We start from the raw sequence: 22,388 nt of genomic DNA, 5'->3' as shown, positions 1-22,388 counted from the left end.
GAACCAGGGCTTACGCGAAACGTAAGGTTGCTGGCGCTATTACATGAATTGGACTATATCCTAGCGAGGAAATGCGCCCTAGTAGCATGCGGCTCTGCGAATGTGGGAGCATTCAAAGCCCGTGCTCTCTGCACATCCAGCGACCGGTACTCCACAGCTGATTTACGCCACCTATCGTTAGCTTGAACCCTTTTTCGTGTCGAGATCTCAAGATCTTGCTTCTTCTTAGCCAATCACTCATATGGAAATTCGCTCGCGTGCCCTATTTGCCTTATCTCTATACATATTTATCTCGTTCTATGACGACTTCCCTTGATCGGCTACCTTTTGATCTACTCTTCTGTATCACCTTCGATTTGGATCTCGAGGATATTGTTCATCTCAGCCAAACATGTCGACACTTAAGAGCCGTACTAGACGAAAGGACAGTTGTCAGGCGTGCTGTCGAGGTCAGATGACGCCAAACGGTCAATCTGCTTACGCCAAAGGCTGACGCTGCTTATAGATCAACTATCCCCACACCCAGGAAGCGTCTTTAGCCCGAACAGAGAAGATTACCTACAAGCAAGCCTTTCAGGCTATTTATGACAGAAGGCATGCTTTGTCAACTGCGCACCCATTCTCGGCTCGCGTTCTGGGCCGAGGAAATAACTTTTTGTATCGACAGGGGACTATATGTGTTTTCGACGCTGGGGTGGTCCACGTCACGGATCTCAGTTCGCGGAAGGCAGCTATCCTTCTCGATCTCCAAGCTATCATTCGGCCTGTTTTGGAGTCGAAGTTCAGAGCCTTTGGTAATATCAGCGTGCGCTTACTTTACTATGCTGATGAGATCCTCTCTGTGCATGCTATACCAAAGTACAACTCGGATGACAGCCATATATTCGCCATCAACACGGCTGCAAACCTTGCGGATGGAGAAAGAGTGATCGAATCGGTGCGACTAAGCGAATGCTCTAAGCTTTTTGTTAGACATAATAGGCATTATTTATACTACGGCACACATACTGGAATCGGCGATGACGGTCATCACAAATGGGAGATTGAGGGCATCTCACTCCATGAAGACTTTCGGATAACTGAACGCGAACGACCAGTACTGCTCGATAAGTTTCACGGATCTGATATCGGCTCCACCATCGCGTTCGAAATCCACAATAACTACTTTTACGCTGTCTCCAATCAGGGCACCTTTGAAGTTGAAGAGATCGATTATACTTCCTTCTACCATGTGGTCCGTTTTCCACTGGACAAACCAGATGACGTTCAGAAAGATGAGCGCCTCTTTCGTCGACAGCACAAGCAAGGACCAATCCACGACTCATGGACCGATCTTGCACTACAGCTTGATGAGCGTACAAACGAGACGGTGATTGTGGAATCGCGTCGAGAATGGGCTCAAGCATCTTCCCGCCAGTCGCGCACCTTCTACGTCACTAAGATGGACTTTCAAGAAGACGACACCGAGGAACTATCGGATGAACTACTTGGGCCTGAGGATGATCTCTTCCTCCCGCTCATAGATTCATCGAACAACCCTCACTGGAAGCCAACACCCGATCTCTACAGCTGGAGCCAACACCCTGAGTTCTCCCCCACAGATCCTTCACCCCGTTCCTTCACCCTGTCTCGAACAAAATTTCGAGCCTACAGCTACCCGTGCACCTCTTTCGTCGATCTAGTCGAAGACGACCGCTGCTGCAACAAACCCTCGCAAGCACCATGCCTCAGACTGCGAATAGGATCTCGCCGCGAACTAGGCCTCTCCTTCACTTCCACTCACAACGGCATCAGCACCAGCAAAGGAAAAGCCCCCATCGACGACACCAAGCCCTCCTTCGTGGATACGCAAACACTCTACCGCCAGTCGCCCATCCACATGTGGCCTCCTCCCTCGTCGCGCTGCGCCTGCTCAGCTCGCCTGCATAACATACTCAACCCACCTTTACCAACCACCAACTCATCATCCTCCCAGTCACGAGTTGTAACCGGCGTTCTTGACTCCCAACGCCTCGTTTTCATGATCAAACCAGGGCGCTCTTACAGCTCCAGCGAAGACAACACATCAGGTAGCATCGTGGTCATAGATTTCTGCCGTCCGCTCACATCCACCACCCCACCACCCTCAACATCAAGCTCATCGTCACTAGCACTGCGGCCATCGTCGCTGGCACGCTGCGATAGTAAGATGGGCGATGAGTTGGTGACGCCAAAGAGGTGTGTTGACCCGTTGGTCTGGCATTGGTCGGATGATTCAAAGGGGCGCTGCAGGCGAGGCACGTGTCAGTGAGTGGTTGGGGACCGGTTGCCGTGGCCTTTTGCAATTGGCAACGAGGAATTGAGTCAGGAAGTGAGGCAACGAAGGAGGAAGGGAAATTCGCAATGCGGTCCAGAGGTGTTGAGCCTCACAGTAGGCAAATGGTGCGCAGACCAGGCTTGTATCGGTTTACTCGGGGTTTCTATTATGGTCTTTTTTTGCCTTGCTGCACGCTCTTATACGATGCAGGTTATATGTATGTGCATATGCACGCCCTTTCCTTCATAGTCGGGCTCATATGGGGTGGTTCCGGTGAAGGACCCCGCACGAGGCTGCGTTGGTAAGAGATAAGGGTTGCGAGCACGCCATCGTTGCTTAGTATTTAAAAGTCTGTTGTTCGTCCTTGTATTTATCATCTCAATGCTCGTACCTTTTCTTGAATTTGTTGCTTTGGTGTGGTGTTGCCGTGCAATGCGTGTTTGGATGCTACACGATGGTTGAGTTGGGACATGACCAACCAGACGCGCTCGGTAGGAAACCCACAGCACATGAGTTGACCCATCGAAGAACACTTTTGAGAGTAAAGTTTGTCACGTACGTTGATACGTATTAAATCTCCGTACTTCTTGCACGATATATCCCAAAGGTCGCAAGGCTTAGCAAAACGTTTACCATCAAAGCTGTAAGGCCAGACGCCGATGCAAATCCCCCCTTCCATGCGCAAACTCACAAGCAATGTAGCCTTCCTGTGTGAGCGCAGCAAAAGCGAAGCGCGACAATCGATAACGCAACGATATTGGACAAAGTGTCTTGATTGGTCTATACTATATGCCGCATCCGCATGCGTAGTCCATCTAAAAAGAAATGCTGCCAATGCCCAAAGCGCTCGTCTGCTATTAAATCTAGACTCGAGGATCGCGACATGTGAAAAGGGAAAAAGAAATGATGAAAAAAGTGACGGTGTGATGTTTGTTTCGCCGTGGAACTCCAAGCTATGAGATAGATGATGTATGGGGGAGCTCGGTTTCTCCAAGATGTGCCTGGGCAATGACACAAAGGGTGGCCACTGTATTCTGACAGCACAAAATACAGTGGATTACTCAACGTGTCTGATACCCAAGGTACAACTGTCAAGATACGAGCTCCGTAGTAGGAAAAGGTGCAAAGTGGACAGAACAGCCTAGTCGGTCCGATAGTGGAGAAGTATGTACAATCGAAATGAAGTAGCCGCGGTAAGAATATCGGGCAGTATAGTCGGTAAACGCAGTACCGGTACGTTCTTCACCGCAGACTCGAGCGAAAGGTATGGCGAAGAATGTTTCCGGTGAGAATGGTGGAGTGATGACCTCGCGAAGTTTGAAGACTTTGATGGACGGACCCACTCCGTTGGAAGCATGCACATGTAAAGTAGACCGCTCACGGCCGACTTTGACCGGCAAAATGTTTTCGCGATGTGGATAGTCTTGTCGCGGTGGTGTTTGTCGTGTTACGACGGATCTGTAGCCAAGTTCTATGGAAATTATAGTTCCATTCCGTCGAGATCTCGCATCACACACGCCATCTGTGCCCGTTTCGCAGCCTCAGCAAGCAGCGCAGCCTGGTTGAGGTAGTTTGTAGTCTCAGCAGCTGTCTGGCCGGCTCCTGACCTGTTCGGTTGGTACTCGAAGCTGTTCTGCCGTTGGGCCTGCATGCGAGGCTGCTGCTGCGACTGTTGCGACTGCTGGTTCAGGGAGCCAAAGTACTGGTGGTTCTGGGGGCTCGTCGACGGCGAGACGGGCGGTGCAGATTGCGTCGAAGAGCGTGAGGAGGCGTGGCTTGAGGCGGACGTGCTGGTGTAGCTTGCGGCTGGGGTGCTGGAGGACTGGAGGGCAGAGAAGGCGGGTCGGCTGGGCGCGCCGTAGTGTTGTTGCGAGTAGTTGGACATGGCTGCGGGAATGGCTGGTAGAGTCGTGGTGGAGTCTTCGAAGTCTTCGATAAAGGCGAGGAGAGCAGAGGAGTGGAAAGGGTGTACACAGTGGGTGAGGCGAGGGTATGGGTAAAGTAAATATGGACCCGTGGTAGCTCGATATTACCCTGTATTGGCGATCTTCTGCGCGTCACCCGGAACAATCCCAGGGAATTCGTCTAGACGTGTGCAATAAAGGCTGAAGTCGGGACAAGGTGAGGCAAAGCAGGATACAGGCAAAAGGAAGGTGGAATCGCCTGCAAGATAGGCACCACAATCCATGGCTTTACTTGGACCGCGGCTCAGACTGCTAGCTCGTGAATTTCGTCACAGGCCAATCTGATCTGCCGACGCTTGCCATCGCATCGAGACGCCAGGTTCCTTTAGTTTTACGCGGATTGCCTCTTGCAGGCAAAGCATTGCTCGCCCTACTCGCATCATGCCCGTAAGTCCTCGTTGAACCTTCCCCAGACTCGCCTACTGACCAGGGCAGCTCGTTTTAATTTCAGGTTCCACCTTCCCCTCCATGCTTTTCCCCCCGCCATCGAGCTAACCCACAAACGAAGGCTTCCCTTCCGCGGGCAAGACGACCAGAGCCCTCCAGCTAAAAGAGTATTTCGAGGCCAAGATCGCCAGTTCGCCTCCTGATGCGCGCACTTCCCGCCTAAAAGTCCATCTCATCAACGACCAGTCGCTGGGCGTGTCGCGCGCCGTCTACCATACCGCCAAAGCCGAGAAGGATGCACGTGCGGAAGAATATTCCGCCGTCAAGAGAGTCTTGTCGCGCGATGACATCGTTATCGCCGATGGCTTAAACTACATCAAGGGCTTCCGCTACCAGTTGTACTGCGAGGCCAAGGCCCTACAGACTCCAAGCTGCGTTGTCAGTATACCGTGTGCGCAGGTGGAATGCACGACTGACAGTCCTAGAGCTGCACATAGGTACGCCCGCCGAACGATGTCGCGAAAACAATAAGAAACTCTTGGCGGACAAAGATGTCGATGGCGGATACGAAGAGGACGACTTTGAGAACCTCATCTTCCGGTACGAGGAGCCCAATGGCATGACGCGATGGGACAGTCCGCTGTTCATCGTCGTCGAGGAGGACGAGAAGCCGCCGTGCGACCAGATATGGGACACCATAGTCAGCAGCGATGGCAAGATGAAGACTGTCAAGCCGAACCTCGCGACCGTGCTGGTGCGTACTCCAGTTCTTCTAATGTGTTGAGATGCCTCTAACACACAGTAGAAACCAGCGACAGAGCAGAACTACCTCTACGAGCTCGACAAGACGACCTCCGATATTCTCGCCCAGATAATGGTGTACCAGAAAGACCACCCAGGTGAAGGGGGTGGAGAGATAGCCGTTGCCGATGTCGAGAAGCCCATCGAGCTCCCTGCGACGCCAATGACCCTTCCGCAACTCCAGCGTATCCGCCGCCAGTTCATCACCCTGAATCGTCAACACAGCTTCTCCAAAGCACGCATAAAGGAGGTCTTTGTCGACTATCTCAACGCCGAGTTCCTGCGCTAGACTGCCGATGTCGGAACTATATGGAGCAATGTGTCTTCGGATATGCTTTTATGCATCGCGACAAGGGAATGTCAAGGGACGAACGGAGAGACTGGATGTAGACAGCTCAGCGGATACCGAGATGTTGGCACAATTCTCGAATCTTCTCACAGCAAGCACGCGTACCACCTCTCCGAATTCTCCCGATCACACGATACCCCTCAACACCAGTTGTACGCCATAAACCACGTTGGCAACGATGATTGGCATCCCAGTCCCTGCACTTGCAACAACATGGTGTGATCGCGTCTACCCACCCCGCATTTCCAACGCCCACGCGCTACCTGCTACAAAGGGCCGACCCATCACCAACATCAATCAGGAATAAGGATCAAGCCTGTCGGACCTGTCAGAAGCAAGTGGCGGAAGCTTTCTCAGTCTCTTTTTGTGATTGGCTACAATACCCCGATTAGCTCCAACCCCTCCATACGAATGTAGAATATGTACATCATGGGAAACAGATCGCGATGTATGACGTGTTGCGTAGACTCCGATCGGGAAAGACAGCCAAGTACCTTCCCGTCGATCATGACGCTGCGCATCGTGATGTCTTGACCAAAATCCCTTCTTACGAGCATGGGCAGCCAGCAGTCGAACTGAACTGAGCTGAGCTGAGCTGAGCTGAGCTGATCCTATGCAGGCGCTCCATTACGTGCTATATACTCAAAGTCATCTCTTACATCCATCCATCCCTAGCGCTACGCCACACACATCTGCCCCAACTGCCGTATCATTCCAGGTTCTCCAGGTGCCAAAGCCATGGCGTTAATGGGCGTCTGTCTCAAGCAACACCGATTACGCAGTATGCCTCCGATCGCGAAACCCTTGCATCGCGTCCCCACTTACTCCCAAGCAAGGGTAAAATGGAAAATGGAAAGCTGACGCTGGATCGGGCTGAGGCTGACAACCCCCCGCATATTTTCTCCACGTGCGAACCATGTGGGTCGCGCAGGGGGCTAGCTGGGGTGCGGGGTGTGTATGTAGGGGTGTAGGTAGGTAAGGGTTGTGTCGTGGTAATGGGAGGGTGTGTGGCTGGAGAGACTTCCTTTCATCCGGTGTGAGGGCGGGATTTGCCGATAATCGGAGGTTTGGGGAGACGGTCATGTACGAAGAACGAGACTTGAAGGTCAAGGCGACGTAGGGAGTTGAGTGCACGTAAATTGGTAAATGGTTAAGTGTAGTAAGTCGAAAATGTTGAATTAAACTAATCAAGACTATGTACGAAGATTTCCATTGGAAAAAAGAAAGTAGCTCGTCCCTCCATCCCAATTCCCATCATGACTCTCTTTCGCTCAGGCCAGAAGCGTGGTATCTCAAAAGCAGCAAAAGCTCAACAAGACCCATATCGTCAACAGGTGAAGGACCCTCAACCCTATGCGCCAGACACCCCATTCTCCATTTGTACAACCCATCATAATCATCGTGATATCATCGACTTTGCTAGCACTTTACAACCCACAGTAAGTAGCATCCAAGCCCGTCAAGCCCGTCGTGCTATCGTAGTCACCCGGAATCATAATACCAGGGTACAACCTATCGCTACCAGGCGTAGACCCGTAATCACAAGCACCCGTGCTGAACTCCTCGCCACTGGTCAGACTCTCATCGCTGAAGCTGAGTACGCTTTGAGGTGGTGGGGCTTCAGAGCTGTAGGCGCTCCAGTTCCAGACATTTGGCGACCATGTCACGTTGCTATTGTCTGTATTGGCGGATTGCAGGGCTACGTCGACGAGGGCGTCGGCTGGGGGCCCGCCGTAGATTGTGTCGTAGATGTTTGTTTGACCGTTGTCTAGGGAGGAGAGGAGGCGCTCCCAGTCGGAGGTTGAGACTTCGGTTTTGATGCCTTGGTTGTTTTGGAGGGCGTAGCTGGCGAGTGGATCGTTGGCGAAGGAGAGGTAGTCGATGTTGCGTTGCTGCTGCTGCTGGTGCTGGGGTGTTGGCTGACTTGGGCGACGCTTGTTTGGCATCGAGAAGGATGCGCGATGTGACAGTGGGCTCAAGGTCGGTTCTGAACGAGCGACAGGAGGCTCTGATCGAATGGACGACAAGCTTGTCAGCGAAGGATTAGCATGCGCACCCACGCTGGGCGAGAGGGCAGGCAAAGTCGCGCGACGAGGCTCTTGGTCTTGTCGGGCATTCTTCATCATGCTTGGGGAGAAGCGAGCTGCAAGAGCTTTGAGGGACTTTTGGGTAGCACGGAAGGTATCGAGAGGCGCTCCCATGTTACCCTCTGAGTTGTGTCGTGATAGAGGTGGGGCTGGCATTTGCTCCATCTGAGGAACAGCCACGATGCCGCAGCCCACGCGACGGAACTCGGCATAGCCAGCAGCATTTCCACGCTCAAGCATGTCCATTACAGAACATACCAGGCGGTTGCTGTCTTTGATCAACTTGCCCTCGCGAGCTAGCGTCAAGGTCTGGAAGAGCAGGCCGAAGCCGGCTTGGACGAGAACCTCATTGCGATTGAGGCAGAACGAGAAGCTAAGCTTGCGCTCGTCTAAGAGTTCGACAATCTGCACAATGTGCTTGCAGGCATCGCCAACGGCTACAACGGCTGATGAGCCCTTGTCGCCAAGATTAGCAACAACGGCTGGGCGGTATACAAGCGCCCTAATGTGGTGGTAGACAAGAGACTAGGCTTGTCAGCGTTCGGTAGATGTACCAGGAATTGAAAGACATACCAAAACAGGTGATCTGCTGCTGGTGACGTTGGTGCTTGGCTTGTCTTGCGCGAACGTCAGCTTGAGGTGAGGCGCAAGGTTAGCCTGCCAGTCTTCCAGCTCGTCGGAGAGCGACGCAATAGTGCGGAACGAAATGTCATGTGATGCCGATCCGGGGTAGAGCTCCGTCAGCACCTTGGACAGGATGCGCGACAGGCGGAACAGAGCCAGTGCGCTGGAAAGTTTGGTGTACTCGCCGGGCAGGGTCGGCAGGAACCCCTTCTCGGTGACGTATTCGTCATCGGCATCTACCGGATACTCGCAGTGCACATCTTCTTCTCGGATCAGCTTCGGTAGTCCGAGGTGTGCAGCGGAGAGACTAGGAGCGGTCAGTAAGTGTAACGGCGGGGTTCGGCCGAAGGCTACTTACCAGTCGACTGTGTACAGCGACCAGAACAGCTTCTTGCGCGTTTCGCTCGTCAGTGCATCGAGTGCGAAGCGCTTCTGGGATTGATGTAAGCCAAGACGTTGCGACAGGCCGACGGCCAAGCCCTTGTACTTGAGCACCCGCGAGTAATCAGCCCTCAGCAGGCAGAAGATCTGGGCAAGAACAAGGCACTGCAGCGTTGCGACGTCATTGTCCATCAAGAAGCTCTCGACAGCGCTCTGCCACTGAGCCTCGAAAGACTCTACATCTTGACCGTCGCGTGGCTGGAGAAGTTAGCATTCTGCTAGACATGAATGCAAGGTTTACATACGTCGCTTGACAGCGCGGCAATGCCAAAGACCAAGTTGAGTTGTGCGATCGACTTCTTGTCGCTCATGGTATCCGGACTAGCCACATACTGCTCGTAGAGTGACAAGAAGGTCGGGCGATGGAGAATCGGGAATAGAGGAGCCCATTCTTGGAAGAAGATGTTGATCATCTGATCCGAGACCAGACGTGGAGGAGCTTTGAATGAAACGATGCGCTTGGGGTGAGTCGCAGTCGGTCTTGCTCCAGCGCCGAAGAAGGCGCTCGAGTTGATGTCGGTGGAAAGTCTGCCTGTCTCTTGTGCTTTCTGCTTGAACGCCTCTGTGAAGTGTTAGACGCGCTGCATGTCGTTCTTCTAGTACGTGAATCTTACCAACAAGGGTTCGTCCACTCGAGCTGCCCACAAAATACGAATCTCTGTTCAGGTCGTCGAGCAGAAGCGGTGCCTGCTGCACCTTGAACGTCTCTTCTTTCTCTTGTGATTCTTCTCGCACGTCGGAAGAACCCGGAGAGTGTATGGATGATCGTCTAGCGGTCGAGAACGCTGCTGGGGAGCGCGCGTGCATGCGTGATAGCATGTCAATCTTCTCGTCTTTCTCGTCAAGGAGATCCTTCAGGTCGCGAACCTCTGCCTCGAGTATGCGTACGCGTTCTTCTAGCGATTCCGTGTATCCTCTGGGGAATGCGCGTCGACTGAGCTTATCGCTCGTCTTGCACTCGAATCCGACGTTGGTGCATTGCGTGCAGCTGGGGCGAATGCCGTCGCATCGTATCTTCTTGGAGCGACATCGGTCGCAGGCTTGGGCGATGCGGCTCTGGCAGGCGGAGCCGACTTTGATCACTTTCATGGGGAGTATTCCGGGCATTTTGGCGTCGTTCGTTACGCGTCGTCGGTGGTGTCAGGTGGTATTCGTCCAAGGCCCAATGGGCGATCACTGATAGGTCGTGTCACGTTCTGTCATCCGCTGCTCCGGTACTCGAGTATCGTCCGTATATCGTAGTTGAAGTTTGGATGTGTAGTCGCCAGGCGTGTCACAACTTGAATGCACAAGAACAGAGCAAAAGCAGTCAGGGCGAGTGCGCAAGTCAGACGGGCGAGGAGGGTTGGCGGAAGAATCGGGGACGGCCTGGCAGATGTAAGCTGCCACCTGCCACCCTGGCTTAGTCTTTCTCTGGGGAATTTGTGGGCGGCTGCGGGGCGACAGGCGCCATCCCACAAGGGATAGCACGAGCAGCACATCTTTCGCCGATGCTTTCTCGTCCACGCCTGTTCACTAAACCTTAAAGCTGGCTTCGCTGCGATCAGCGCGCGGGACTCGTCTGCTTGTCAGAATTACGACGGCCTTTCTCGGCACTCCTCACCAGCCTCTCACAACGGTGACTAGAGCTTTCTGCGGGGTGGTGGCTTCGACGACGGTGAACACCCACGCTCAGATCATGCGAGGACGTCGGCCCGATTGCTGTGATTGAGCCAGCCATCACTCCCTCAATTGCAACCAGCTCTAGCCCTGTGCAGCGTCCAAAATATCGCGCCCTTCTTAACCGGATGGGAATCGTCTACAAGGGCAGCTAGCAGACAGCCATTCGCTAATAGCCGCAATATTGGCTGCCCGTGTGACTCCAGCTCATCAGCGCACTCTATGTGTCACATTCTAGAAGACAAAAGGATCATCGTCCCTGTCGACACGGAACGCGCAACCTGTGTACTCTGTCATTACAGGCTTAAGAGGCGGTTGTATCGACCAGGGACGGATGATGAGAGTGCACTGAGTGGGCGGCGCGGCACGCCGCTTATCTCGACTAAGCCACATTGCGACCTGCAAATCAATTCTCCTAGACGGGATCAATGGCATCCTCGCGTGTCTATGATGGCTATTTAGCCGGACCCTGCGTGTAAGGCTGAAAAAGCAATTGTTGGATGTCTCAATCATTAGACAGTGGCTGTTCGGCAGGGCGGCAGGGCGGCCATATGAGCCGTCCGTGCCACATTGCTCGTGGAGAACATGACAAGAGTGCTGTTGTTGGTAAAGGGATACACGTATTTGACCGGACATGACCAGATATAACAATAGCTCTCACTGAAAGCAACATGTGCTCTGGCAGTAAGGCTGTTGTCAAAGATATAAATACCAACCCTCAGCTAGCGACCGTTACCACACGACAGCATTCTCCTGACTATAAGTATCTCACTACGCAGAGGCTGGACTGGTGCCGTCCTACTCAGAGTCCATGTCTAGTTATATTCTACGCCCTCCTGATCTTCGTATACCTCAGTGTTATCTGGATACCGTTCCGACCACATCAGACTAACAGCTTTGAGAACATCCTGTTTCCCGTAGCAAGTCAGATCAGGCCATCAATGACGACTTGAACCACCCACCCACTCACGCGGATAGCCATCGAAAGAAGAATTGGTTGCCTTATCCTTCGTCATTAGTAACAATTCATTCTTTCCTTTGCGTGGTGTACTGTCATTTGCGAAAGGTTCGAGTAGATCTATCAGTTGCTTTGAGGTACAACAAGGTATCAAGCAGTGTGGAATGCATGGTGGAGAGCCGATGCTTCTATTGATGTTCTACCGTAGACGTACTGCTACCCATGTTGCAGTAAATGCAGGGCGCGTGGGGCTCCACCACGTTATATGAGCTCGTCTATTTGGAGTGGGGTCCTTGGGTCATCAAGAGAAATCCTCTTCTTCGTCCTCTCCTCCTCCGTCCAAGCCTAGATAATGGACAACTGCCTCTGTGTCGAGGAGTTTGGCTTTCTGTTTGTCGTCAGTACGGTTCCGGCGAGAAGATGCAGGAACAGTAATTTGGTAGTTGGTAGTCTGACAGTCTGGGCTCACAAGCGCATGCAACCAAATTTGGTGCGACGCCACACCAGATAAACTGTCGTCAAAGGACATGATGCGACACATGCCCTCTGGCGGTGTAAAGTCCGAAACATACTATGATGGAGCTCGCACTGCGGGGTATAGAGAGAAATTGGTCTTACCTGGCTGTCAAGAGTAGCAGCTGCACGCTTGAGCAAGTCTAGCTCCAGACTTCGGAGTCGCTCCGCAAGTCGCCACGGCATCTCCCGCATTGTACCCGTCCGTTTGGCGCCCTCTGTTTCCTGGAGCAGCTCAATCTGCGCATCAACGCGATTTTGTAGGAGAACCGTGGCACGTAGCTGGAAGACATCCCATAATGGGTCTTGTTCAAGATTTTCTCGGAGCTTCACGGTATCGAGTTCCTGCTCTTTCCAGAAAGATTGGACTTCTCTCTTACCGTCGGTGGTTTGTCTGACCTTGAAGTCTAGACCATCTTCTTCGTTGACTACGACAAGCCATATGAAGTCACTCTCCCAATCGATGGAACCGTCTTTCTCGAAGATGCGGAAACCCGGTGCGACTTTGGACACGTAGATCTTCGCAGGTCTGAGTGGGTCGTCGTCTGGGATATCGAGGTCTAGAAATACGACCTTTGCAGATGTCATGGCATCCTCGAGGAATCCGTACGAAAAGATGTTTTCGCATGCGCCTTTGTCGTCGCCGTATCTACGTTTGTGAGCGAGTATCCTCCGATTCGTCATGATGACCTACGTGATCGTTATCTCATCACCAGCTTTAACTTGTTTGCCCTCTCGAAGTAGTAATAGACCATTCCCGTTACCATCAGTCTCGTACAATGCGGCGGTGGCATCGCCTGACGCGTGGTTTGCCATGTCGACGCAGGGGACCATGCAGTCACCAGTACCGGGAAATTCCAAAGCTCTAGATCTGTACATGGCATCGACGCACATCCAGTCGTCGAAAGTCAGCATACCATTATCTTCATCCCACCAGTACTTTTTACACCAGCTGATGGGTTCTGTCGCAGTCCGCAAGTTTTCGAACTCGCGCAATAAGCTGTTGAGCTTTGCGCTGATGGCAGGTTTGAGCGTGGTTCCAACGAGAAGCTCCTGTTCTTCCTCGCTCCAGAAAGTGGGTAGCAGCTCATCTGGAAGGAACTTGACGTATTCCGTAAGAGGATTGAGCAAGCCAACATCCTTTTTATCGGGACAGCAGATGGTTGCTTGGAGCAGTAGAAAAGTAAGAACAGCACCTCTTGTTGTCTGTTTCATGTTAGTGCCGGGCACATCTACATTTCTTCTGGAATTGCCACACCCTTCCAAAATCTCCCAGAGCTTCGAGAAGTTCGCGCAGATGATGATCCGACTTTGCGAGAAGTTCGATATTCTGACGAGATATGATCAAATCCTTGGGCACGACAAGTAAAGGCTCAGCTTCGCCCCCTTGAAGCTCCTCGTCAGCAATGACTGTAGACCCTCTGTCCTCATAGCCTGGCAGCGGGCCTACTTTGACGCCGTTGAATTTGACGCCATTGAACGTTGCCCAAGTAGGTAAAACATCAATGGACTCTTTGAGCCACCCCTGGGTCCTGCCTCTTCGGATCATCGTAATCTTGATGTGGTAGATGAGGCTTTACAGCGCACGGGCGCGGCCCACTGCTACTCTGCGACACACAGGTTTTGTGGGTCGCCAAGGATCCCGCCTCAAACAGCGACAACTCTGTGGAGTGTGTACGATGACAGCTGACTGTTGACAGTTGGAGTAGCACAGGAGAAACAACAACGGCTCGATGGCTGCATGCGGTGAGGACGATCGCGATGCCGACGGGCTCTAGTGCGGGTCGCGCAAATTGTCCGCGATTACTGCAGCAATCGAGATGCAGGCTGCCTTTAGGAGTCCGTACACTGGACCCTGTGAGGTCATGCAGACACGACGACAGCTGCAGGTCCAAAGCCTCGAGCTGCTGGTTCCCTAAGAGACGGAAACAAACAGAGTCGTAGCCGGCGGGACAAGAGATGCTGGCAAACGAAGAGATATGTCTCAGGACACCTATAGGCAGTGCGTCATGCAAACAGCAGGGAGGGCCTCACCAGTTGTTGTGTTGTTGTGGTGCTTGGGCCAAGACGTCTAGAGTTGTTATGATGGCGTTGCGGGCATCCCGAAACCATGGAGTGGAGCTAGCGGGCGCGTCCGTGCGTCTGTAAACAACAACAACATGGAGGATGTGCTTAAACCTCCAACCATCCGCCGTCACACATCTTTACAGTTATTCCTTACTCCGACCGCAGCAGGACACGCAGACGCAGACGGCACTTCCGCCACCAGCCATACCGACGACGCATCTTCCTTTGCGCTGCGCTGCCGACATCGCTGCTCTCGTCCCAAGTCGGCATCTCGTCAACGTCCTTCCCAGCTGTAGTCAACACCTGCGGGTCGCACCTTCTTCTTCGCAATGGCTTCACCACGCGATCGAGTGGCCAAGATGTCGCGCGCATCCACCACCAGCTATGGTCAGGTGATCGAGGTGAGCATCACGACACACACCAAAACAAAGCGACTGCGGGACCCGTTCTGATCGATCTCCTAGTACATCCAAGACAGACTCTACCTGGCATCCTACACAAGCCCGCCCGATGCGAACACTCCGTTCCCGTACCCCAAGCAGAGCCAATCGCCCTCCAAGCGGTCGTCGCGCGCGCAAGTAGGTCCTACTGCCGCCGGCCCCAAGGCGCACCCTCCCGTCTACTTTAGTATCGACAAGACGCTCCTGTACAACGCCTTCCACGGCGACTTTGGCCCACTGCACATTGGCCACCTCTACCGGTTCGCGGTACAGCTGCACGAGGTTCTGGGCGATCCTCTCAACGAGGACCGTGCCGTCGTCTTCTGGAGCAGCGCCGACTCGAGGAGTGAGCTACTCCACATTCCTCGCTCAATAGCACCCGTTAACATGCCTAGGTCGCGCAAACGCTGCCTGCATTCTCGCATGCTACATGGTGCTCATCCAGTCATGGCCACCTCACCTTGCTCTGGCGCCCATTGCCCAGATGGACCCGCCGTGCATGCCCTTCCGCGACGCCGGCTACAGCCAGGCCGACTATGTTCTGAACATCCAGGACGTCATCTACGGTGTATGGAAGGCCAAGGAGGAGGGCCTCTGCGGTCTCAAGGACTTCAGCCTCGAAGAGTATGTCTACCGAAGCATATCAATCAATGAGTACTGACGATTTTAGGTACGAGAAATTTGAGCGCGTAGACATGGGCGACTTCAACTGGGTCACTCCCAACTTCCTCGCCTTTGCCTCTCCCCAGCAACAACCCACACACGAGATCCCGACCTCATCACCCATGTACGCGACGCTTCCCTCCAACATCGCCGAGATTCAGCGATCTGGACTTCCTGGTCCCTTCAAGAACGTGCTCTCGCACTTTTGCGCGCGCAACGTTGGACTCGTCGTACGCCTCAACTCGGAACTGTACTCCTCATCATACTTCACCAAGCTCGGCATCCAGCACTTGAACATGATCTTCGACGACGGAACGTGCCCACCGCTGTCCCTCGTACGCAAGTTCGTCAACCTCGCCCACGAGATGATCACAGTGCAGAAGCGCGGCATCGCAGTCCACTGCAAGGCTGGACTGGGACGAACTGGCTGCTTGATTGGTGCGTACCTGATCTACAAGCACGGCTTCACCGCCAACGAGATCATCGCATACATGCGCTTCATGCGCCCGGGTATGGTCGTCGGTCCCCAACAGCACTGGCTGCACCTGAACCAGGGTACTTTCCGAGAGTGGTGGTACGAGGACCAGTTCAAGGCAAAGTACGCGCAGACCGTGCCATCGACGCCTACCAAGTCACCGCACAAGCAGCGCCTCGCTAGCAACGGGCAAACCTTCACACCGCCCAACGGATCGTCCAAGCGCGCCGCGCTCGGCGAGATCGAGTCGAACGAGCGAAGCAACTCGGGCCACATTGGCGTCTTGGAGGACAACCTGCCTGCGCCAACACCTGGACAACCGCGAAAGACTAGCAAACTTTACGGCAACGGCTCGCGGTCACCACAGCGCATCGACGAGAACGAGCCCTTCACCAGGTCGCACACAGAGGTCAGAGCGGACATTACACGCTTCGATGGCGAGTCAGACGAGGAGTTCCACCTGCGCCAGATTGCGCGACGCACATCATCGCGCTCTCCTCAGCGCTCGCCGACCCTCAAGGACAAGCAGCGCCGTGCTTTCAGCACCACGTCCGTCGTCCAAACATCAGTAACCCACACCTCTTTCGGCTTCGGTGAGGAGAGCGATCTCGAGAACACTGCGCCAGCTGGCATACGGCCAAAGACACCAAAGGAGAAGAGCGGCAGTGGCAGCATCAACATGGGCAAGATCCGATCGAGCCCCTCGCGCCGAAGCACCGACGGCAAGTCTGCTGTACGGAAAACCAGCGGTCGTGTTGGAAGCATGGGCAATGCCATCTCCCGTCCAAAGTCATGAGCATCGTCACTGGATCTTGCGTTTCTGATCCCGCATCTTCATTCCGGGAGTTCTAGCACGGCGTCTTGGGACACGACCTTCATCGTCACTTCGTTTCTCGTCTCAGTCAATTCTTCGTCGAACAGCATGCCATCGGGCTTGACGCTACACATGTCGTCTGCGGGCGGGCGTTTTTGGATCACTACAAAGAGTGCATAACGGAGTTGGGTCATCATTCTGGGAGTTTACTGGGGGCGCATGGTGTGCTAATGTCTCTTTCTACTGTCTCATTACCCAGTCACTTGTTGCTGCATCTTTACTTTAGTCTTGTCCCTTTTCGCGGTAATCTGGCTGCGGATATGTTCATGACGTGTATGAGTTGATGACTACTTCTAATTGTCCAAAAACAATGGCATGTTCCTCTCAATCAAACTTGACTTGTCTGATCAATTGTGACTGTAACTTTTTCTTTGCACTACTGAATAAAGGTCTAGCCTCGAATTTGTTTGACAAAAGATCATGCTGTTCATGAAAATTTATCCAACTCCAAGGATGTTTTATTACAGTGCCAATCAAGGAAATACGTCCAAGAGCCGTAGACGTTGGCTTTGCTATTTCTACTGAGCCCTTGCATAGTTGGTGGTGGCGCATGATGGTTCTCTAACCCCCAAAAAAAAGTTGCGTCTCGCCATCAAACCAGCAAAATATTTCGTTCAAGTCAGTGTACACCACTGATCGTGAGCGACATACGATCAGCACGGGACTCGAACCCGCAACCTTGGCCTTGGGATATCTGTAGGAGATAGGAGGGCCACGCGCTACCATTGCGCCAACCGACCGGTTGCCATGAAGAGTTCTTGTGGTGGGAGATGTCTATGTAGCTAGCAAACCTCATCACAGCTTCCATGCTGGTCAACCATGGGTCTAGTCAACATTGGCAGAGGATGTCTTGGGGTCTGATGTATCATAGCGGTGAAGTTTTTGCTGAACGATGTGGAGGGAGGTATGTAGGTGTGGGGATGTTTGGCCGAGAATCATGTAGCAGAGCCGACTTGGAAGCGTAGCCGAGTGTAATCGTGCATAGACTGTTGCCTTGACTTGTTCATGCGAGGATACGCTCAAGCCAGCATCGTCAATACATTTGCATATCCGTGCGCGAGATGTTGGCGGTATGAGGAGGTAGAAGATGGCTACCACACGAACACGCCTAGATAAGATTAGACGGCGATGACGCGATCGACAATTTTTGGTTAACCTAAGCCCCTTGCAGCCAGAACAGTAAACAATCATGTAATACCAATTCCTTTACCCACACATTTGCCAGTATTCCAAGTACAAATAGACATCACCAGTGTGATAGAACCCCGTAGTAATCTTTGTTGTGTGGGTTCACCATCGCTGCTGCCCGGCAAGTTTCGGCGACTGCATTTCCGTTTTCTGTACACACAACAATAAGCCGCCCAAGAAAAGAATTCCGAACACAGGAATAAACAGGATATCAACGACCATGGTATGCAGCCAAGCGTTTTCGCGTAGTTTGGACTACGACGAGCCTCGAATACGTGTGCTGACAAAAGGGCTGGTGTTAGGTGCACGCCGACGCGTCCGATTTTACCGATGGAATGAGTAAGAAGGAGGTTTATGAGCAAGTGCTTGAGCAAGCGAGGTCGCTTTTTGATGGGCAAAGGAATTGGGTATGTTGTTTCAATGTCTTAAGAATGAGAAGGATAAATAGAATTGCTAATATTGTATAGGTCTGGTGAGCACCTACTCTTTCCAAACTTGCGACAAATGTCCGTTCCTAACCAAGACTTTCACCAAACAGCAACTTCTCAAACACAGCATCACTTCTCTGGCACGCCTACCACTCGCTGCCCTCTCCCTCCTCCTCCGTCAACTGGGCAGGTTTCTACTTCACTTCCCCAACAAATGCGTCGCAACTCCTGCTCGGCCCTTTCCAAGGTCAAGTAGCATGCCAGACCATTAATTTTGGCCGCGGTGTATGCGGAACTGCGGCGAAAGAAGCAAAGACGCAGTTGGTGGCAGATGTAGAGACGTTTCCGGGGCATATTGCGTGTGATGGGAGGAGTAGGAGTGAGATTGTTGTCCCGGTTGTGCAGGGTGGGAAGGTATGTTCTTTTTCTTTTGTTCTTTGCTTCAATGAGGGATCGATTGATGAGGGTTAGGCGAGCAGCTGAGTCAAAAATCGGCATGAAAGAGTTGCTAACATGTGCACAGGTTGTAGCGATTATTGACATAGATTGTGCGGAACTGAATGGATTTAACGCGGAGGATCAGGCGGCTTTGGAGGAGTTGGCGGAGTTGTTGGCACAGTCTTGCGATTTTTGAATTAAGGACATGGGTATGATGGGGAATTTTTCAAGAAAGGGTATAAGGAGATAAAATAGATAGGGTAGAGGGATTGGTAGAATCGTGCATTACTGCATATCGGAATTGCAATTACTCTAAACGCGTTGAAGCAAATAAAATGGGTTCAAGGACGCGGCGGCGATTTCTGAAGATACGCTCAATGGACCACGGTGAAAGATCGGGACGCTGTGTATATTCGCCATCTATAAAGTCCTCACTTGTTCATCAGATTCTTGTCATATATCAGTGCTGTGTCGACAAACCATACTCGCCTCCTCTCTACACAAAAGGTTCCCTTTTTCCAGCCATGATTGAATCAACGTCCTTCAATATCCGACGGCCGCGTGCCGTACTAGCAATTTCTCGTTGCATATTGGCCATATAACGTCTGTGGTTCTCTTCCTCTATCTCGCATGCCATTTCAGATACCCATCTTCCTTGAACATCCCTGAACATCTCTCTCTTGTCCTTTTCTGTGGGATCACTAATACGTGGTCGGGTTGATTGCGGGATCTTACAGAAGACTACGCCCCACCCGCGTACACTCGATATATGTCTCCATATCCAGCGGAACTTTTCGTCGCAACAGATCTTGTTGTTGTCCATGCCGTGCAACCGAAATTGTTTGGTTCGTTCACCGAAGAGGAGAACCCATCTTTTGGGTCTCGGTATTGAGCCAGTCGTCCCGGCATAGCTTGCCATCTTATTGGCTAATTTCCTTGTCGCGTGAATATATGGATGTGTTTGAAAGAATTGGTACGTTTCGGGTTTGTCATGTAAGTGGATAGTGAGAGTATCGAACCAAAATTCCCTGAATACGAGGAATGGGTCGTTGGAACCGAACAAATACGTATGCGTACGATAACAGATAGTTAGGTTGCGCCAGCCGCAGAAAGAGTCAGGTGGAGTGTACACCATCTCCAGTCCAGTGCTTTGGCGTATAAGATCAGCTATTTCAGCAATAGCAGTAGCCATACGTTTGCAAATCTCTGGTTCGAGCTCATGTTGTATGGCCTTGCAGCTGCAGAGAAGACCGGTAAATTGAGTTGGTGGACTATCGGATTTCAAAGGGATGATAGGGACGAGTTCGTCGTAGATACGCAAGCGCAATTCGCAAGGGAGCCTCAACAGAGGGCTGTGCTGGACCACGCCATCTTCCATGGCACGTCGAGATGTTGAAAGACAGGGAAGCAGGTCTAGAGACTACATCAAGATGAGAACATGCAGAATTGGTGATCTGACGTCGATGTAGCCTCCAGGGTGTTCAGTTCTTTCCTAGGTTGATGGAAGGAACTTTGTCGATGTTGACGATTGCATCCGCCCCACTTTAACGGTATCACGTGCGGACCCGTTATTCGATCTCGCGCCCAACCATCCAAAGCTGCCCGCTCTCCATACACCGGCGCAACACCAACATGCCGTCCTCGGACTACACAACGGCCACAGGCGGCGCGCTGAAACTCAAAGGTGGCGGCGGCGTCGACAAAAAGAAGAAAAAGAAGAAGCCAAAGAATACCGAATCCACAAAACCCGCCGAAGACACGTCCGCCAGCGTCGCAAAACGGTCAACTACCGACGATGACGCGCGCAAGTCACCTTCAGGCACACCCGGCCGTTCTATGTCACCCGAAACTGCAGAGAGATTGCTACGAGAGGGCGGCGGCAGGCAGAAGACAGAAGCTGAAAGACGGCACGACGAGATGCGAAGGAAGAGGCTGGAGGAGAGACTGAAGAAGGAGGGAGTCAAGACACACAAGGAGAAGGTGGAGGAACTCAACAAGTACCTGAGCGGACTGAGCGAGCACCACGACATGCCCAAGATCGGACCTGGCTAACGCGCCTGGGTGGTGGCTGGCTGCGACATTACGGCGTATATCTGCTGCACACGAAGACATCTCAAAGACTACTCACGACGATGCGACGAATATCCGACAGATCGAAAACAACGAACTACTCTAAGAACGACATACCTTCATCTGCTACGCGTACAGACAGGCCACGGGGATTTCTGCGACTGTGTATCCGGCACAAGGATATAGTCAGGAGAATGGATGGATGAATATCCTGTCGACGGGCTTTGATACTGTGTGTATAAATATCATGGAATTGTACTCTCACGATCTGATACTTGTAACAGTCATTTGAACCCTCCAAACGGGCAACGAATTTCAGACTTGTACTTTTGATCCACGGTGCCAAACACAAACAAGCTTTCTCTAAGCTTTGATAAGCTCGAATTCTTCTCTCTTGCGCTAGTGCAATGAATGTAATACCTCATTCAAGGAGAAAAGCTGGAATCCCGGTGCCTACGTTGAAGTTGGGCTCACTACTTTCCATGCTTCCAGGCTGATGTAAGCTGCAGACCTGTTCGGCTTTTCTTTGCGTGAGGTGGCAGCGGCTCCTCAATTTAACTAGTCAAGTCTGCAAGCATAAGCTAGGTACCGGTGGCTTTAACTGGGCGCATGCTGACCGCGTCTACGCGCCTGAAACATTCCAGAAAACATCTCCATTGGATGTTGTGATCTGCTGTCAGCCTGATCGGTGCACAAAGCCTTGTGAGGACACAACTCTTAGGCTCTCGGGATGGTCACATGTGCAAGTATCACGCCTCGAGTACACCCACCTGCCCAAAAGACACCCAAAAGACCGCATGGGATGACGCTCGAGTCAGCTCAGAGCACTCCGGTCTTCGTGCTTCCAAATCGGTGCGTGTCATTGGAGGAACGAGAGTCTTGTGCCATCAGTCGGAACCAGTATACGAATTGCCACGGTTATCTGCAGGCTGACGTCTCCAATCAAACCCTTGCACGCAGCCTGGCGACACATCTGGCCGAGTAGATTGCGCAAATTGTCTGTGCAGTGACTGCATCAGTGCGGGAGGGGCGGGGGCGTTCTCGCACAGAACGCACGTCTTGTTCCCGCCATTCGTGGAAGCCCATCGCGAAAGTCGTGGTCCAGAGCCATCTCGCACTTCTCATCCCACTGGAGACGAGACGGAATGCGCGAACGCGTAGTGACAGCGATACCACCGCAGTAGGTCCGCGCGCTAGAATGTGTTCTAGAAAGGCGTGCAATTCGCACGACTCCCGATGCATCACCCCTAGTAAGCCCACGATAGTGGAAACTGCTCTGATGGGTTGTAGCTTGGATCCACCTGCCGAGAATGCTTAGCGCGTGCTAGGGCGCCCGATAGCTGCTTGCTTCAGCGCCATTGAGGCTTGTCTCAATGCCAAATCGCACCTTAAGCGAGTTGGAACGCCCGGCGCCCCATCCTGCGGACGCGTGCTGGTCGAAGGCGCCTCGGTGTATCGAGAGGTTTGCTTGACAATACTCTGTACGAACAGTATCTGCGACGTGTGAACAGCAACGAGAAAAGGCCGGTTGTTGTACGATAATTCGCAAGCAGGTAGGCATGCATGCCGTGCATAAGCTGTACCCCTCTTTCAGTAGACAAGGCTTGTATCGAAGCTTGTCACTCCAACGTCTACCCCAGTACAGCGATCCCATCCTTATCAGCCC

General features: G+C 52.6%; 6 protein-coding genes and 1 non-coding gene across 7 annotated transcripts; 3 read left to right on the top strand and 4 right to left on the bottom strand.

Moving 5' to 3' along the window:
• Positions 1-3,776: 3,776 nt before the first annotated feature.
• J4E78_001297 (uncharacterized protein) lies at positions 3,777-4,181 on the bottom strand (the record flags this gene model as incomplete). Its single annotated transcript, XM_049361956.1, has 1 exon — positions 3,777-4,181. The coding sequence occupies one exon, from the start codon at positions 4,179-4,181 to the stop codon at positions 3,777-3,779; it is 405 nt and encodes a 134-aa protein (XP_049227239.1).
• A 460-nt stretch (positions 4,182-4,641) lies between these two features.
• J4E78_001296 (uncharacterized protein) lies at positions 4,642-5,737 on the top strand (the record flags this gene model as incomplete). The annotated part of the gene is made up of 4 exons (XM_049361955.1): positions 4,642-4,647; positions 4,807-5,085; positions 5,135-5,401; positions 5,453-5,737. 4 exons carry the CDS (start codon positions 4,642-4,644, stop codon positions 5,735-5,737), a joined length of 837 nt encoding a protein of 278 aa, XP_049227238.1.
• Positions 5,738-7,224: 1,487 nt separating this feature from the next.
• J4E78_001295 (uncharacterized protein) lies at positions 7,225-10,056 on the bottom strand (the record flags this gene model as incomplete). Its single annotated transcript, XM_049361954.1, has 5 exons — positions 7,225-8,409; positions 8,458-8,815; positions 8,867-9,147; positions 9,195-9,511; positions 9,564-10,056. The coding sequence occupies 5 exons, from the start codon at positions 10,054-10,056 to the stop codon at positions 7,225-7,227; spliced, it is 2,634 nt and encodes an 877-aa protein (XP_049227237.1).
• A 1,811-nt stretch (positions 10,057-11,867) lies between these two features.
• On the bottom strand, positions 11,868-13,628 carry J4E78_001294 (uncharacterized protein; the record flags this gene model as incomplete). The annotated part of the gene is made up of 4 exons (XM_049361953.1): positions 11,868-11,954; positions 12,185-12,728; positions 12,774-13,285; positions 13,338-13,628. The coding sequence occupies 4 exons, from the start codon at positions 13,626-13,628 to the stop codon at positions 11,868-11,870; spliced, it is 1,434 nt and encodes a 477-aa protein (XP_049227236.1).
• Positions 13,629-14,475: 847 nt separating this feature from the next.
• Positions 14,476-16,520, top strand: J4E78_001293 (uncharacterized protein; the record flags this gene model as incomplete). The annotated part of the gene is made up of 4 exons (XM_049361952.1): positions 14,476-14,547; positions 14,611-14,932; positions 14,982-15,210; positions 15,257-16,520. The coding sequence occupies 4 exons, from the start codon at positions 14,476-14,478 to the stop codon at positions 16,518-16,520; spliced, it is 1,887 nt and encodes a 628-aa protein (XP_049227235.1).
• Positions 16,521-17,248: 728 nt separating this feature from the next.
• On the bottom strand, positions 17,249-17,338 carry J4E78_001292. The gene has a single exon. It is a non-coding gene; the product is annotated as a tRNA-Arg (tRNA).
• Positions 17,339-20,284: 2,946 nt separating this feature from the next.
• Positions 20,285-20,704, top strand: J4E78_001291 (uncharacterized protein; the record flags this gene model as incomplete). Its single annotated transcript, XM_049361951.1, has 1 exon — positions 20,285-20,704. One exon carries the CDS (start codon positions 20,285-20,287, stop codon positions 20,702-20,704), a length of 420 nt encoding a protein of 139 aa, XP_049227234.1.
• Positions 20,705-22,388: the final 1,684 nt, after the last annotated feature.

Source organism: Alternaria triticimaculans, assembly GCF_023758025.1.
Source record: "Alternaria triticimaculans strain BMP 0046 chromosome Unknown scaffold_1, whole genome shotgun sequence".
Lineage (NCBI taxonomy): Eukaryota > Fungi > Ascomycota > Dothideomycetes > Pleosporales > Pleosporaceae > Alternaria > Alternaria triticimaculans.
This window is presented reverse-complemented; position numbering and strand designations above follow the sequence as displayed.